This window comes from Astatotilapia calliptera, chromosome 8 (assembly GCF_964374335.1).
Source record: "Astatotilapia calliptera chromosome 8, fAstCal68.1, whole genome shotgun sequence".
NCBI lineage: Eukaryota > Metazoa > Chordata > Actinopteri > Cichliformes > Cichlidae > Astatotilapia > Astatotilapia calliptera.
In genome coordinates this window covers 15,887,971-15,905,561 of record NC_137429.1, presented here as the reverse complement: position 1 = coordinate 15,905,561, position 17,591 = coordinate 15,887,971, and the positions used below count along the sequence as shown (strand labels likewise).

Genomic DNA, 17,591 nt, shown 5'->3' with positions numbered 1-17,591 from the left:
GAGCAGTGTGGGGTCACCTTCACAGAGAATGTAACATCCAACATCCACAAAAGAGCTTTGACTGTGGATCAGGGGTGGCTCGAGACTTTTGCACAACACTATAATTTTGTTTATCGTTCATTGTGTGCATTTATGTTATCAGGTTTTCACCAATCAAGAAGACCATTTTCATTAATCAAGAAGGTCGATTTTTGATCCTCATTCGTATGAAATTTTAAAGTACTTTTAAATAAAAACAGCGTGAAGCAATGCAGGTTTTGTAAGAGGGCCCCTCTGCAAGACGAAACCGCTGAATTACACAACAGCAGTGCCAAACTTCAGCATTTGAATTGCTTTTAGCTGCATCAAAGGAGCCGATTTTACAAGTATGACACATTTACAACTGATTTGGGTAAACTGACAGGGTTTCTAGCCTAAGTGATAAAACCCGGGGACCAGCCCATTTATTTAAAGTGTTTACGTGTAGCTGCGCTCACCTTACCAGGAAGCGATTGATTGACTCAGACGCTCACAGAGGAACGGCTTCATTTTCCCATTTCACAGAGGTGAGTAAACAAGAACCATGTGGATATGAGAAACTCATCGGCCTCTCCGTTTCTCAACTTTTAGGCGTATTGCCAACGGAGACTGGTGTTGAGTAAGTTTGTGTTACTACAGGCGCGCGTAAACGCCTTACTTAAAAAAAAAACTCGTCTTATTCATGGCGATCGCCGTGTTTTCGGCTGAATACGAGCGAAACGCGACTGTATTTAAGTTTCTGTTGTAGAAAAGAAAGCAGTCATTCTTATTGTTGAGTATGAACGCCGAGATATGAATGCATTTCCTTGTTTAAAACGCGGAAAAAGGGCGCTTATTTGGCCGCTGGGCGACAATGGGTCATTAAAATATTGTTAACATAACTTCTCCATAATTATAAATAGTCACAGCAATAACATGAGGAAGTACATAAAGTCTTTCTTTTTCTTTCTTTCGATCTGTGGTGTGTGCGTGGCAGATTTTGCTCCGGGCACACTGAGATGTTGAAATGAAGATTGATGAAAAAGTCCTCACCTATTTTGAATCTTGCAACTCACCTGTGGATAAGGAAGGGTACCTGTACAAGAAGGTAAGACGCCCTGGCTCAGGTTTACAGGGAACCTGATTAACGTATTGTTTTGAAAAACAAACAGAAAGGGTAGTGAGGTTATCTAAAGTAAATAAACTCAGAGGGGATTTTTTTAAAACTGTTTTTAAGTTCAGCTTTCAAAATCTCTGTGACATTTCACCTCCCACTGGGTTGCCTGTTTCCTCAAATCAGTTATGTAAGAAATTGAGTACACAAGGCGTTTGTACAGCAGTCAGTAAAACACAACTGTCACACACACACACACACAGGGTGAGATCAAGACTTCCTATCAGAAGCGCTGGTTCGTGCTGAAGGGGAACCTCCTCTTCTACAAAGACCGGCAGACCGACCGGGATCTGGTCGGAGTGATTGTTCTGGAGGGCTGCACCGTCCAGCTGTGCGAGTCCGAGGAGAACTTCGCCTTCTCGCTGGTGTGGAGCGAGCCGGGGCTGCGGACGTACAAGTTTGCCGCGGAGAACCAGGCCAGTCAGGAGAGCTGGATCAAAGCCCTGCTGTCAGCCAGCCACAGCTACCTGGCCCTGCTTGTAGTGGACATGGAGTCGAAGTACAGAGGTGAGGGCAGAAAGATGGAGCGGGTTTATCTTTGCTGGGGAGAGGGGGGGGCTAAAGAGAGCAGCCTTTGTTTTGGAGGGCAGCTGCGAGAGGCGTTGCATCACTGTCTACATCAGACACCTGGTACACTGTGGTACATACTGTACACACGCACGCACGCACGCGCACACACACACGTACACGCACATATTATGATCTCGCAGCATCAGTCGCATCATTATGATCACTACTGATGTTTTATCTATTAACAGAGTAGTAATGAGAGCACAGTTCATTTCAACCAAGTTTTTATTGTTAATATTTGTTATTGATCGTTCTGCTTTTGTTCTAAAGATCGGTCATAAATTTCTCATAGCCACCACAAAATCGATCTCATGTCATATACAGACACGTCTCATTAAAACAAAGTTGAAATGCTCTCACAGATTTGGGGGCGTTTTGCTTAAAAACTGGCTAAAATGACGGTTAGTTTCACCTGTTAAGTAGTAATTGACTTAAGTGGTAATTAAGTTAATATCAGTCATTGAATCCGTTTATGGACCTGATGTCCTGACCATGAGGTGTGAGCATAAAGCTCTCGTAAAACAGAAAGCGTAGGCCTACTAGATTTATGTTTGGTGCTAGAGCGGGCGTCCAACTGGGAGGTTGATGGTTCGATCTCCAGCTCCTTTAGTCTGTACACTGAAGAATCCTCGGGCAAAATACATTTATCAGTGTGTGTGTGTGTGTGTGTGTGTGTGTGTGTGTGTGTGTGAGAGAGAGAGAGAGGTACAGGACTAAAATAAAAACTAGATTTTTGAAAAGAAGTATAAGTAACTGAAATGATTTTGTGAATAAAAATGAAAATATAGAGGAAATATCCAGAGTTTCTGTGTGATAGAATTCTGTGACACACTTTGAGTCAACCACCACCTCTGACACGCGCCCTTCTTACAGCTATAATCAAAAAAAGACTAAAACTAAAACTGAAACTAATAAAAACTAAACTAAAACTAGACACAAAGATCAATTAAAGAGGTTTTACAAAAACAAAAAACTAAAGCTTTAGTTCAGGGGTGTTAAACAAACATAAGGCTCAGGGGCCAGAATCGGCCAGCCAAAGACTCCTACCTGGCCCACTATAGAGCTTTGGAAAATGTGAAGGACAACTTTAAATGTTAAACTTTTAACTGTATTTTTTTTTTTTTAAGTTTACAGCTTTTCCAAGTGATAAATACCTCCCCCACGGTCATTCCTGTAACACTACTGTCAATAAAGAAACAGATAAACAATGAAACAACATGGATTTCTTGGTTGTTGTTTTTTTGGTTTTTTTATTGTATGCTATAGACATTAATGGTTTTTACAGCAGGTTCACAGTAAAAAGAAAAAAAAGACATTCTGTTATTTCCCCCAAATTTCCATTTTATAATTACAACACAGTCAGAGCTAATTTTACATATTTATTTCTTACAGTTTGAGCCTAAAGCAGCATTTCTTTTATCATGTAGAAAAACTGACAGAAAAAACTTGGATTAGCACCTGTTTGCTTAGCATGTACGACACAGTTCTTTATTTGTGTACATTTTCTGAGCATGTAGTGATCAGTAAGAGATTCTCAGTATTCCAGAGCCCACAGCCGGAATAGATCACCCACTGATTGTAGAGTTAAAGGTTAGATTAAAGCGTCATTGAGCAAGTGGATGGAGCTCTGCCGTACACATGCAGCATGAGCAGATTTTGTCTTTCTCTTCATGTGCATTCAGCTCCTTAATTTCTATATTTCACTGTTTTTTTTCTTCAGATGCAGTTGGTGCACTCTCCAGTAAACCAAGCAAACCTTTTGTCATGCCAAATTTCAGCGCCATCCAGCCTGCTGCCGTCTTTGTGACCTCAAACACCTGCACCTCATCTGCGCTGGGAACAGCACCCAGCCCGAATTCCTGTCCAAACCTACAAGCTCTTACCATTTCATCCAAGACGGCCAGTAAGAAATCACCCAAACTGCGATCGAAGAAGAATGCCAACGCGGTGCCTATGTTTGATCCATTTCAGACGATTGGGGAGTACGACTTTAACCAGCTGCATGAAGATTATGGAAAGGAAGTAAAGGAACTGATTGTCATGTGGTCAAAGAAAGGACACGGCGGTGCGAATGTTCAGGAAGAAAACTTGATAGATTTTGAATGATAAAAGTTGGCTTTGTTTCTAACCCTTAACTTATAGAGAAGCTTTATCATGCATACGTGCACTGGATTAGAAATGTGTCGGTAATATATAGTTGACATAGTTATATTTGTTTTCTTCCAGAAACATGCTGTTTCTTTTTTACTTTTTCATAGATTAGTCAATAAATGATCTATGATCATCTGTTTTATTAACCTTTGTTTGTCACTGCAATGATGTTATTTCCTAAGTTGGCATTTTTATAAAGTCACACACCTGAAATATGACCTCCATCTGCTCCAGCTAGTCTACTGTCTCTATACTGGACATACTATGGCTAACCAGTTCAGGTGAAAACCTTCCTCTTAAGACATGGATGTCAAGCCTGTGTTACACTGTGGGCCACATACACCACATTTTGATTTTAAGGAGGCTGGATCAGTAAAACTGTTCTTTCTGTCCTTTAATGTTTAACTACACATTTACTAAAGAAATGCTGCTGTGGCAAATGAAAGAAATGTGTCCGCACGACTCTTTGGGATTAAACTGTAAGAAATAAATGTGTTCAATTACAGAAAGGATCCTGGTAGCTCAAAACTAGACTGAAATTTTCTGTTAATTCACAGAAAATGTAAATTTCTTTTGTTGATTTTTTTTTACTGTGAACACATTGTAAAAACAGAGTTTTTCCTTCGCACAAAGCTTTCCAGTGGGCTGGATTTGAGTCTTTGGCAGGCCTTATGTTTGACACGTCTGTCTTAACATGCCCGAACAAATTTCACCGAGGACAGAGAATGAAAGAAACTGTGAAACGGTGATATAAAATTTGCTTATTAATAACAGCTTCATTACTTCAGAGCTGATAATACCTGGCGTGTTTATAAGAAATAAATCTGCCAGCCATTAAAAAGGCCTGAGTTAATCTGTAGCTGAAAGTTGGCCACATTTCCATTTTAAATCAGGAATTGTCCGATCGAGGAAACATTTCCCTTTGGGCTCTATTATTATTGATGACCTAATGAGTCCATTTTGCCTCACAGATTTAAACAATTTTACCAGTGACAGGGTAAAAAAGGACTGACAGTTGGCTGGGGGGCAACATAGGCCAAGAAGGGTGAAGTCCGCTAAATTTTAGAAGGGGGTCGAAATGGCTGAGAAACAGAATGGCAGGAGGGCAGCAGGGCTATTTCAGTCTGTACAGCTGTCTTGTCTTCGTGGTCTTTGCTCGGTCTTTCTCCTTCTGTGTCTGCATCGCTTCTTTTTTCAACCTTCGAGCCTACAGCTGAGCTGGCTGCTTATCGGCTTCACATACCATACAACACATTTTTTGCCTCCTCCTTGCCAATCGGGCGCTTCGTTTTCCATCATTACAAAACATTGCAGATAATTTAGGTCATATTTTGCCACGTGAAACGCTACGTCCACGAGCCAGCTAAGACTCTGGATCGCTTCACGCCAGCGTGGGATACCAATACATACATACCTAAGCTGTACAGTTGTGTGATTGATGGCCAGCCAATGATACTCATATATGGGGTTTAGTGGGTGGGTCACTGTCCTCCTATCCTAAAGCAACTATACTGGGAACCTCGAGGAGGAACCCAAATTAGTGCACCCGTGGCGGTAAAGCTGGTCATTTAGTCCAATCATCATTTTGCCTGTTTCTTTTTTTTCTTTCTTACACTTGAATCAGTAAAACAGAAAATGATTCACTATCCTGGGTGTGAGCACCTGTTTTGTCTTTAGTCCCTGTAAAGGTGGCCTCTATGATCTATTTTGTTCCCCTCCCAGTCACACTTTCAATGTTATTCTTTCCACTGAGCATTTCCAGCTACTTGAGGCAGTATTAAAAGGACTGTTTGGATTTCTCACTGATGCACGGTCACTTTTTCCAGAGACCCAGTGGTCGTGTGTCATTGCTGGACCTGGACCAATGTCCGTCAGCCAACTGTTTTCAGGTTTCACAACTGTTTATACACCCTGATGGCCACTAATGATCTGGCCATGGCCACAAACCTCAGATCAAACCTATCATTTAGACAGGTGATGACTTCAGGAAATGTTAGCTGAGATATTGAGCAGCACTGGAGTATTAATTAATAGAAGGCAGCGGGCCGTGCTGATTGCGGGGTAACTGTCCCATCTGTGTCTGTATTAAAGCAGTAAAGCAGCGACACTTTGCCATCACGCACTGGGCTTTGAAGTCTCACAATAGATATATAAAGTTGACAGAAATAGCCACGACAAAGACTCAGTAAGTAAAATGGGGACGTTTCAGTTGTCCTTTACCATGTCCCGTCTGTCCATATTAGTCCGCACATGACACCAAAGTCACTGTTGGCATTGAATTCACCTCATTCCAAGACTTCTGCGGCCTATTTTGGATCATCAGTAAACCGATCCCCCCAGCCACCTCCTCGCTCCTCCCTCTTTTTCTTACTATACCCCAGCTCTATTTTCCTGCCAAACCTGATGGTGTGGCTAAAGTTAGCCCCCTATGGGCTAGTATATAAGACCCCAGGCATTCAATACCTACATGTCAGTCACATCGGCTTGGTGTAGGCTTCTCTTCTTGACCAACAACAACCTCACAAACTTGAGAGATGGTGAGTGTGGCCACTTCATAGGGTTTAAAAAAAGTCTTTAGGATGTTGTCTACATTAAAATGATGAGATGGGCGTATCATTAAGATATTTGCTATCTGGACTACCAACATCCCAGGAAGTGAACTTGAAGGAGTGCCAGTGTCAGTGTTATCTGCTGACTTGAGCTAAAGTTCGGGAGGACCTATTCCTTATTATTGTAGTCCTCAACACATTACATAGATTCTAAATTGGGTGATTGTTTCAAAGTTTATAATTTTTTTTAAGAGGGGGAAAAATTCAGTCATTACCCCAAAGATAGATTCAACTGGCAAAACTGCCAATCCAAACTTAATTTATCAGGAAGAAATTTGATTGATTGATTTTTCTTCATATGATGATTTTGAGAGTTAACCAGGATCTGCTTCTTTAGTTCATGTCATGTATGTATGGCTTTTCTTACACCTCACATCATATCACAGGCACCCAAGAAAGCCAAGAGGAGGCAGCAGCAGGGTGAGGGTGGATCCTCCAACGTGTTCTCCATGTTCGAGCAGAGCCAGATCCAGGAGTACAAGGAGGTAACCTTTTCCTCATCACACCTCAAGCTTTCTATCAGTACCTTCTAAGGTGGTGATGTAACCGAGCACTCTATCATGTGACCTTGAATGTAACGTGAGAGAGCTGTCAGAAGATATAGATCTCGTCACTTTAGCGGCACAACAGCAAAAAATGCCTTCATCAGCACGGCAGGACAGTAAATTTCAGCTCTCCTGTTGACAGCAGTTACCTCTGCTCTATGCTAGCTTAGGAATTCTCCTCGGAGACACTTGCTCCGTGACTCCACTGGAATGTGGCCCAACAGCTGGTGCACAGGGGAAGGGGAGCTCAGGGTTGAAACTGAAGGAATTTGGGGGGTTTTAGCACTGTGATCAACAAGGTAAATAGTGTCGTTATCAGTAGATTATAGAAATCAGGATTCATTTGTAGGGGTTTTCTTCAGTAACAGATCTAAATGAAAGACAATACAATGTCAACAGTAGCTTGGCAGGACCTTAAGAGGCCTCAGAAGCAGAGAGAACATTGGTAACATGGTCATAAGATTTAGTCACAAGGCAAAAGGATGACAGCTGCAATCAATACCTTCTCCTTAAATGTCGCAAAGGGCTTGTCTCACATTCCCAAGCCATTTTAACACCTTAGAAAGACAAGTGGCTGACCAGCTGCCAAGTCCCAAAAGGTTTGCAATGCCATCTTTGGTTTCATTGGGTGATACGCCCTCCTATGTGGAAGGAGAAGGAGCTAACTGCTCCACAGTTACACATTTACATTGCCTCGCACAAATAATCATGAAAAACAAGCTGGATAACAAGGACTTGTGAGAAATGTGAGAATCTCAGTTTTCACTGGTTTTAATTAAGTGTTATTTTAGCTGAAGTTTGGCTGAACTCTGATCTAATCTCTGACTAATCTCCCGGTCTGTGCCAGGCTTTCACAATCATCGACCAGAACAGAGATGGCATCATCAGCAAGGACGACCTCAGGGACGTGCTGGCCAGCATGGGTCAGCTGAATGTGAAGAATGAGGAGCTGGAGGCCATGGTGAAGGAGGCCAGCGGCCCCATCAACTTCACCGTGTTCCTGACAATGTTCGGCGAGAAGCTGAAGGGTGTGTTGGCACATATCAGTTGTCCTTTGTATTCTATTTCATGAAATACTTGGTGCTGTAAGGTGATGGTTGTTATTTATCTAAACACTTAATGTTATGTGATTAACATAATTCTGAATTATTATTTTTTTCTATGTCTTTGTTTTCATAGGTGCTGATCCTGAGGACGTCATCGTGAGCGCTTTCAAGGTCCTGGACCCCGAGGGCACTGGCAGCATCAAGAAGGAATTGTAAGCTTATTTGCGTTTATCTTCCATCTCTTCCTGCTGTAATCTTTCATCTTAATCTTAAATTTCCTGCGTTTTCCCTCTCCAGCCTCGAGGAGCTCTTGACCACCCAGTGCGACAGGTTCACCGCTGAGGAGGTGAGCTCATCGGACTTGCAGCGCGATTTGGCCCTTGTTTTTTGCCAGGCTGTAACGCATTTCTTCATTTCCTCTTCATCTGCAGATGAAGAACCTCTGGGCTGCCTTCCCCCCTGATGTGGCTGGCAACGTTGACTACAAGAACATCTGCTACGTCATCACACACGGAGAGGAGAAGGAGGAATAAATCCTCGACATCTCTTACCTCTGTTGAAACCCACACTTGTCCAGACCCTTAATTCTTCCTCCTCTCCACCAATCTCCTCATCCTCCTCGCACACACTCGCGCCCGGGTCGGCTCTTTCTTCTTACGAAAAGACTTGTCTCCTCTATCGAGATGTTCAGTGAGAGGACGGGAGGCTGTGGGGGTGTTTGTGTGTGAGTACCAACAGGGGAACATGGGATTATTTTCAATAAAAAATAATCTTGTGACACCGAAACGCTCTCTCTATCTCTGTCCCTGCCTCTTCTTCCTCCATCTTTTCCCTCCCCTCCTCGCCCATGACTCATTCTGTCCTCCTGCGTTGAGGCCAACAGTGCATGCATCATACCTACATATATATGCATATGCAGTTCAGTGTGGTTGGTCAAAATGTCTCTTGGGTGCTGTGGTGCATGCACAGTCACTTGCTTGAAACAGGCGAGCAGTCTGGCCCTGGCGGTCTGTTAGTCTCAACCGGGCACAGAGTGTTTAATGGATCCCTCCTTCTGTTTGTACTGGCCAGGAGTGCACAGTAAAAGAGTGGGAGTACTGCGCTATAATAGTTTGCCTACCCCTCTCTTTTATTTTGTCACTCTTTAAACACAGGTACGAAAGGAAAGGTTACAGTAATAAGAGGAAAGCACGATTTTAAAAGTCTTGTAAATAGAGAAAGAGATGGTGAAAGACGGTGGTTGGGCATAAAAAAGCTAAACAAAAGCAAAACAGCTTTGTTTTTGATTTTTCTTTCCCCCCACCTCACCCTCACTGCTGTTTCCACTCCTGCTGCTGTGACTGTGTCTGTGTCTCCACTGTAACAAATAAAGAAGTACAAATAAAATCCACTATCTTTCGTACCACACTGTGTCTCTTGGTTTAAGTGGGAGCGCGGGTGAAAGGACTGCGGGGTGACTGTGGAGCACCGACTGACTGTATTATGCATATGGTGAAGCATTATCAGTGGGAACTTTATCCATCATCCCATTTCTCAATATAAATCTATGATCCCAAATCAGGGGTGGGTGCCACACTTTCAGGGTAAAGGTACAAACCAACATAGTAAGCAGAAGAACTGTAGTCTACCTTTGAATCTACTTCAATCCTTGATTCCAATAAATGTGACACCCTGTGAGTAGTAAAACCAAAAGTTGTTGGATAAAATAGCGACAAAATCAGATTTTCAAATGATTTAAACTCACATATTAAATTTAAAATATTATACAGAAAGTTCCAGAATTTTGAATCGTTTTTCTTGAGACAGAATTGCAAAGAATTTGGGAATTTTGAACCCCCACCCCCAACCAGATCAAAAAGAACAAGATTTAGACGCCGGATCGGTTGGGGTCCAGGTTATTAACAACCACCTCTGGTGCTGTTGGCCAGTGGGGTGCCAGTGGAAATGGAGCCACTGATGGCCAAAGACAAAGGAAGACAACAGAGTGAAGGTGTTAGGAGGCAGCAGGGGGAGAAGGAGAGGCAGGAGTGTGGAGATGGTGAGTAGGGACTTTAAATGTAGGAATTAGGAGAAAGGGAGAGAGCTGGCTGATATGATAGAGAGAATAAAGGCAGACATATTGTGTGTCATATATTGGATAAAGGATAGTGAATATGACGCTGCCAGCCAGGAGGAAAAAAGGGAGATCTATTGAGAAGGTTCCAATAAAAAGACATACAGAGGGTTGGGGTGTCTTAAGAGGATGCTAGCTTTAGGGTGAGATGGCGGCAGATGATCCATGGAGACACCTAAAGGGAAAAATGATAGTAGAAGAAGACTATCTACAGTTCCCAAAAGGTTGATTCTGTTCATCTGAACGTAGCGTCGTCAGTGGGAGAAACGTTTCGTAACTCATCCAAGTGACTTCTTCCGTCAGTTGCAGTCTCAGCTGAGACTGAAGAAGTCACTTGGATGAGTTACGAAACGTTTCTCCCACTGACGACGCTACGTTCAGATGAACAGAATCAACCTTTTGGGATTCACTAATCTGGTTGATTGAGCATGCATGAAGACACCATCTACAGTTATTTATATTATCAGAAGATTCAAAATGTTTGGAGATAAGACCAAAAAACAAAACAAAATGCTGTGGCAAGCAGCAGATGTGATTTCCTAGTGAAAACCATGGCAATCGGTTGTGAAAAAGAAAATCTGCTGTCACTGTCAGTGAGCACAGTTTGACACTGCACTGCAAAATAAAACTCAATCATGAAAAAAAAGAAATGGAAGTATTTAAACATTGTTGAGAAATGGCATCATCTTCTCAGCCATGAGCTCTTTACGACAGAGTCAGTGAAAAGTGGAAAAAGTGGATCTCACCAAACTGGTTTGTTATTGGCGCACATCTGGATCAGTGCACGTGCAACAGACAAGCTATATATCTGTGAAGGGACCATTAAAGCTGAATGATACATATGTTTTGGAAAGCTATATAAAACCATTAAGATGATTTCTTTTTACTGTCAGCAAAACACTCTGCAATGATTCCAACAACACACCTCTGAAGGGAAAGAGTCTGGATGCTAAACTGGCCTGCCTGCAGTGTAATACCTCATTTAGACTGAAAAATGTAATTCCCATTTTCGTTTCCAGGAAAGGAAAAAAACTTTTGCAAAAAATAAAATCTAAATATATTAATGAATTCCTGTCATGAATGAATCCCAGACAAATCTGGTGCAGTTTCTGATATTACTATTATTGTTGTTATGATAATAATAATAATAATAATAATAATAATAATAATAATAATAATAATAATAATAATAATAATAATAATAAACTATTATACATAAACGTTATTTAATCCATCATTGGAGAAATTCATTTGTTACAGCAGCAGTACAAAGGACAGGAAGAAAAAATGAATTAGAGAAATTATAAAACTAAAAATTGAAAAACAAATGGTAACAAATGGTTAGTATTATATGCAATAAAATAAATTTTATTGAGGCATTGCATATTATTATTATCATAACAATTTTATATATTATACTTTACATTATTATTATATTACATTAATATTATTATTTAAAAATCAAAAGATCAATGGGTCACGTGACCTGGTGACGTTGCGGACTGAATCAGGATGTAAAGGTTTTTGCGACAAAACTTACCTCCTTCAAAATAAAAGCAACCAATCTTAAGATAGTAGCCAGAATTTATCAAATAAGCCGTATTACGACGTAGAAATTATGTTTATGAGAAGAATTTTGGTAAGTTATACTAGCTGAGACCTGTATGATATAGGCTACTACAACTTGAGTAAATACGCTTCCGGGAAAGTTGTTTTAATTTTGAAATGTCGACAGGAAACGCTGTTCGAGTTTGAAACTTGGCTGAGCTCAGGGGAGCAGAGGAAGAGTGGGCATTTCCCGGTCCATCAGCGGTACTGTAACACATTTCAGGCCTGGTTTGTCCGCACAAACTGGGGATGGCCCCGTGGTGATGCGCGCTGTAGGCTTCACGCCGCTGTCGTCCGTTCGTGCCTTCGTGAATCCTGAAGGGCCCAGAAGAACCGCCATGGCCTCTGTGGTTTCACTCCGCGGCACATCTGTCACACTCCCCGCTGTGGTCACCGTCCTCTTGCTCCTGATGTCGGTGACCACTGTGCAATCCTCTCAAGGCGACAAGGAGCCGGTTTACCGAGACTGTGTGAAGCAGTGTATCCGCGCAAACTGCACCGGAGCTCGGCTAAACGGCTTCCTGTCTGCCCAGCCGCAGTACATGGCGCTGACAGGTGAGTTGCTCTTGTCGGCAGGTAAGTTAAGCTAACTTACCTTGCTAGCAATAGATTTTTCCATCAGTGCTTATCAATATTGTGGCAACTTGTACATGCATATATCTGTATAGCAACATTTGCTAACTGACCCCCATTCATTTGCTGTTTACATTCATTATATTCACTCGTGCATGCAGGTGCTTTGTACTGATGCCTACATGTGTGACTTTTAGTCTTCACATGCCTTTAAAAAGAAAACTGTGACCTTGTTTCATGGCCTTCAACACTAAAAACCAGATTTTCAGGCTGGTCAAGCTCTCCCAACAGCTCTATTGTCACCCCACCCTTCTGCCATTATTATCTTTTCTGTGCTGTGTCTACACAACTAGTTAGCCAAAAGGCAACCCCTTTAAATATTTAATTAATTGTTTTCTTTTACCTCTATGCTTAAAGTTGTATAAAATATCCAGGGAATGCCTTTTGTAGTTGCTTGTGTATTTAAGTTTATTCACTGCTATACAAGAATTGAAACCGCTTCCATGCTTATTTTATTGACAAAATACACCTCAAGTATGGGCTATAAATAAACCAAACAAAAAACGTGTGAATCTTGTTGTGTTGTCTGGCACGTCTATTTGACTTATAGCCTATAGCACATTTAAACAACAGACTCTGACCCAACGTGCTGTAGAGACAGGCACATTTGCATTCCAGGTTTCCAAAACACCTGGTTTCAAATTACATGAAAATCTGAAAGATGTCTTTTGTTGTGTCTGCTGGAGGTTTCTTCCTGTTAAAAGGGAGTTTTTCCTTCCCAATGTCACCAAAGTGCTCATAAGGTTGATTGTTGGGGTTTTCTCTGTATTATTGTAGGGCGTTTACCTTGCAATATAAAGCACCTTAATTCAACTGTTGTCGTGACTGGGTGCTACAAGTAAAGTTGAGTTTATTTGAATTGTGTTAACTAATTTTTGTAGAAATTTAAAAAAAAATTACAGCGATTTAATGGTCATTAAACTATGTTCAGAGTTTGCAAATTAATAATGATTCAGATATCGTTATTGGTGTCAACAATGCTGGCCCTGTATTTAGTTGTATCCGATCAATACCAAAATTTGCAGCTCTGACGTGCTTGCACTCTGCTCCTCTCTTTGTTCAGGTTGGACATGCCGTGATGACTGCCGCTATCAGTGCATGTGGACCACAGTCGGCCTTTACCAGGCTGAGGGGTACAGGGTCCCACAGTTCCACGGCAAGGTTTGTTACTACCTACCCAAGGTTGATCAATAAAGGATATGCTGTCCACTTTTATGTATTCTGTGAGATTTCATTGATTTCAGTCAAATCTGAAATTATGGACGAATTATTTTTTTCCCCTACAGTGGCCGTTTGCACGCTTCTTGTGTTTTGAGGAGCCGGCATCCGCGTTGGCCTCTCTGCTGAATGGCCTGGCTTGCCTTCTCATGCTACTGCGCTATCGGAGCACGGTGCCACGACAGAGCCCCATGTACCACACCATCAACGCCTTCTCCCTGGTGAGTTGATTTCTGTATCCGGATGTGATGGAGAACATTAAAAAAGTGTGTGTTTGTGTTTATTGTACTTCAAAAGGGCAAAAAGTCAGTTATCTTTGTTATGCTTGATCACCTAAAGGACAAAGTTGTCTATATGCTGGCTGTGTCTGTACACTGATTGGATAGACTGATTTTATTTTGTGGCTGGAATCCCTGATCTGAGTCTCCCATCACAGTACATCACAAAGGTGCTCTACTGGATTGAAATGTAGTAACTGTGAAGGCCATTTGAGAGGATTTGAACTTTGAGATATGTTGCACTATCTTGCTGGAAGCAGCTATGAGATGATGGTACACTGTAGCCATAAAGGGATGGACATGGACATGTTTATGCCAAATTGTGACCCTACCATCTGAATGTTGAAGCAGAAGTGGAGACTCATCAGAAAGGACAAAAGTTTTCAATCTTATATTAAATCTTCTTCTATAAATCGTAGCCTCAGTTTCCTGTTTTCAGCTGACAGGAGTGGCAGCCGGTGTGGTCTTGTGCTACTGTAGCCCATCTGCTTGACCCGTTATTTATTAACTGCCCAGCGTTATACCTCAAGAAATAGTTACTAACTTAATAGAAAGCGCTTCTAGATTACCTGGCCAATAGGTTGCGTTTAATAGGCTGTGTTTTTTAAAATGATAAACAAAAAATGCATTCTATCAAAAACTTCTATGTCTGATGCAGAAATTATCCAAACAATGAGTTATTCAGACTTTAATATTTAAATCTTTGTGGGGTGTTTTCAGGTATCTCTCAATGCCTGGTTCTGGTCCACAGTGTTTCACACGCGGGACACCTATCTCACTGAGGTAAGGGCTTTTAAACCTCTAGTAACTTATTACCTTAAAAAGAAAAGAAAAAAGAGTTGATTTGTGTGTGTCCTACTGGGGATCTCCCACCTTTGAATCCCGTTTTGTTCCATTTACTTGTGTTCAGTCAGCTTGTTTTCTGCCAGAAACACTGTTTAAACAGTGTTTTACAGTTTTACATGCAGTCACATGATCTAGTTTTAATAATAATAAATAAAAGCTTTACTTTAATGTACACCGAGAGAGGAAAACTGCTAATGTACATTTCCACTTGCCAGACCACCTGTTGAGATGAGCATTCTGCTCTTTGATTGGTTAATGAGCTTAGCAAATGAGCAACATCCTAATGCCATTACTGATCAACCTTCGAGCTGTGCGTGGTGTAGTTTCTGTAAACAAGCACTGGTTGATCTTAAGTTAAGATTTTGTATGTTTTTCTTATAGAAAATGGACTATTTCTGTGCAACAGCAGTCATTCTTTACTCAATCTACCTGTGCTGCGTCAGGTAAGCAAACCTTCCACACCCAACTAGCATCCGAAACCACATTCTAGATGGTAATCATTAATCCTGGTTCAAATATCTTCTAGGATAAAGTTGGATTAAAAACGAGAGAGAATATTTGTCAAGTGTGGTCGTTATAACTCTTTGTCTTACTTCTCTGAATATGCTCACGTTACTTGCCTTCCTTCCTCTCTTTGCCAGAACGTTGGGCCTAAAGCGACCCGGTGTGTCCAGCATGGTTGGAGTCCTGCTCATTTTGGTCTTTACCTCACACGTGTCCTACTTGACCTTTGTCAGTTTTGACTACGGCTACAACATGGCTGCAAACGCCACAATCGGTAGAGTCCATTTCCACAAGTAACCTATAAGCCTGTATATGGTTGATATGTGAGGAATTCATTCCTTGCTGTCCTTCAGGCATCAGCTCTTTCAGATATCTGTGATTTAATGCTCTCTGCTCATCTTTTTTGGGCTTTAAAGGCATGGTAAACCTCTTGTGGTGGCTCTGTTGGTGCTGGCAGAACCGGCGGACCCTGCCGTACTGGTGGAAGTGTGGCCTGGTGGTGGTGCTGCTCCACGGTCTGGCCCTGTTGGAGCTTCTGGACTTTCCCCCACTGCTTTGGGTCTTAGACGCCCACGCTGTTTGGCACCTCAGCACCATCCCAGTGCATTTCCTTTTCTACAGGTTTGTAAAAAATATGCGAGAGATGGAATTGCAGAGAAAATAAGTGTTTTGGCACTAATACTGAGAGAAATGTTAGGGGACTGAGATGCAACTACCTTATGGTGAATAATCGATACTTTGTTCTTCCTCCAGTTTCCTCATAGACGACAGCCTCTACTTACTAAACACAGAGAAGTTGGGTGTAAAAGTCGAGTAGGAGGAGCTCTTCGCCTCTTCACCTTGCCTACACCTTCGCACCTTTCCAGTCAGGGCAGCGGGACACCCGAACACTGAAGTAGCTCAGCCTCCCAGATGACATGCATGATATCTCCACAACGTTCATCAACGCAGACTTTGTTTACATTTTTTTATTTTCTTGTATTTATTTGGGGTAAATTCTCATTTAAAAAAAACAAAACAAAAAAAACCAACCACACAATGTGACGCTCACTCCACTTTGCCTTGTAATGATGATGCGTGTTACCTTTCTTTCACCGTCATTCTTAAGCGCACGACAGGATGAAGGAAAAAAGTATTTATTTCGACCCAGAGCAGACCCAACTCTTCACTCAAAACGCTCCTCGGGTTTTTGCGTAGTTGTGCAAGTTCCCAATCCCATAATTTTGACACTCACCAGCGTCTTTGGACATCCAAACAGCAGTTCGATGCGCTGACAATAGATGGCACCCTATCATTGGTCGGGCCTCTCGGCGTGGCGGAGCAACATGTGTTGGGTTCCGTGTGTGCCAAAAGTGGACTGGCAGACACAAGCGAGGTGCCCCCCCGGTGAAGGGGGGCCGGCAGCTGATTGTTCCAGAGTGAGAGAAGCGGGGGAGGGGGGGGGATGTTGGAGGCCATTCTAGCTGACTGTGTCTTTCTCCCTCCCCCCTCACACCTTTATTTTTGTGCCTCTCTTGTTTCCACTGTGCTTTTGTTTGTTGTCCTTCATTGTCACTCAGACTTTTATTTTTGTTTTAATCACCTGCCTTTACGTCTTTTTTAAAAATTCTGATGTTGACCAATTTGTGCTTCAGTTTATTGGCAGTTTTGCTCACTTTGGTTGCTTGATTTTTCTTTTTTTCTTTTACATTTTGGTGATTTTTTATTTTTTTATTTTAAGTATCGTAAGTGTTTTTAGTTTTATTCACCTGGATTGCCTTTTAGTGTGAGGAATGATTGAGTTAGGAAAAATGAGCAATGCAACAAGAAGCTGTATGTTTTTGCTTTTTCTGTTTTTTGTTCTCATTTTTTCCAGCATAAAGTGTCTTATTCAGGGCTTAGTTAATGTGCGAGTGTGTGTGAGTGAATGAGTTGTTGTACACCCATTAATTTTGACTTGGTTGCATTTCTTTCTGCAGTATTTTAAACCTCCTCCATCCACAAATCGGCCTTACACACTGCGTTATAACTTGGGTATCACTGAGCATGTTAAGCTTCGAATTCATTCCATGTACATCTTCGTCCTTCAGAGCGTCCCTTCCATGCGTGCACTTTACACGGGGGTGTGCGTGCACTTACTGTGCTTGTGTGTGAAACTGCGCCCATGCCTTTGTACTGCTGTGTGAGAATGTGAACAATGACCAGTATGTGTGTACATGTTGCCTTGACAGGACATTGTATTGTGGTTTTTTTTTGTTATTGTTGTTGTCGTTTTTTAGCATCATAAACTGGATCACAGAGTGTGAGCGAGCTAGATCAC

The 17,591-nt window shown here is 41.8% G+C and overlaps 3 protein-coding genes across 4 annotated transcripts; all 3 read left to right on the top strand.

Annotated features, from left to right (window-relative positions):
* Positions 1-277: 277 nt before the first annotated feature.
* Positions 278-4,038, top strand: LOC113019348 (sesquipedalian-1-like). Of its 2 annotated transcripts, none has more exons than XM_026162995.2 (4): positions 278-545; positions 995-1,105; positions 1,375-1,678; positions 3,462-4,038. In XM_026162995.2, the coding sequence occupies exons 2-4, from the start codon at positions 1,025-1,027 to the stop codon at positions 3,845-3,847; spliced, it is 771 nt and encodes a 256-aa protein (XP_026018780.1). In that variant the 5' UTR covers positions 278-545; positions 995-1,024; the 3' UTR covers positions 3,848-4,038. The 2 variants fall into 2 exon arrangements, with proteins under 2 accessions (XP_026018780.1, XP_026018781.1); XM_026162996.2 differs by having other exon boundaries at positions 521-637.
* Positions 4,039-6,264: 2,226 nt separating this feature from the next.
* Positions 6,265-9,494, top strand: LOC113019349 (myosin regulatory light chain 2, skeletal muscle). Its single transcript, XM_026162998.2, has 6 exons — positions 6,265-6,429; positions 6,888-6,986; positions 7,894-8,074; positions 8,226-8,304; positions 8,390-8,438; positions 8,524-9,494. Exons 1-6 carry the CDS (start codon positions 6,427-6,429, stop codon positions 8,623-8,625), a joined length of 513 nt encoding a protein of 170 aa, XP_026018783.1. The 5' UTR covers positions 6,265-6,426; the 3' UTR covers positions 8,626-9,494.
* A 2,445-nt stretch (positions 9,495-11,939) lies between these two features.
* pgap3 (post-GPI attachment to proteins phospholipase 3) lies at positions 11,940-17,591 on the top strand. The gene is made up of 8 exons (XM_026162999.2): positions 11,940-12,368; positions 13,510-13,607; positions 13,733-13,885; positions 14,663-14,725; positions 15,170-15,231; positions 15,430-15,566; positions 15,709-15,913; positions 16,046-17,591. Exons 1-8 carry the CDS (start codon positions 12,077-12,079, stop codon positions 16,107-16,109), a joined length of 1,074 nt encoding a protein of 357 aa, XP_026018784.2. The 5' UTR covers positions 11,940-12,076; the 3' UTR covers positions 16,110-17,591.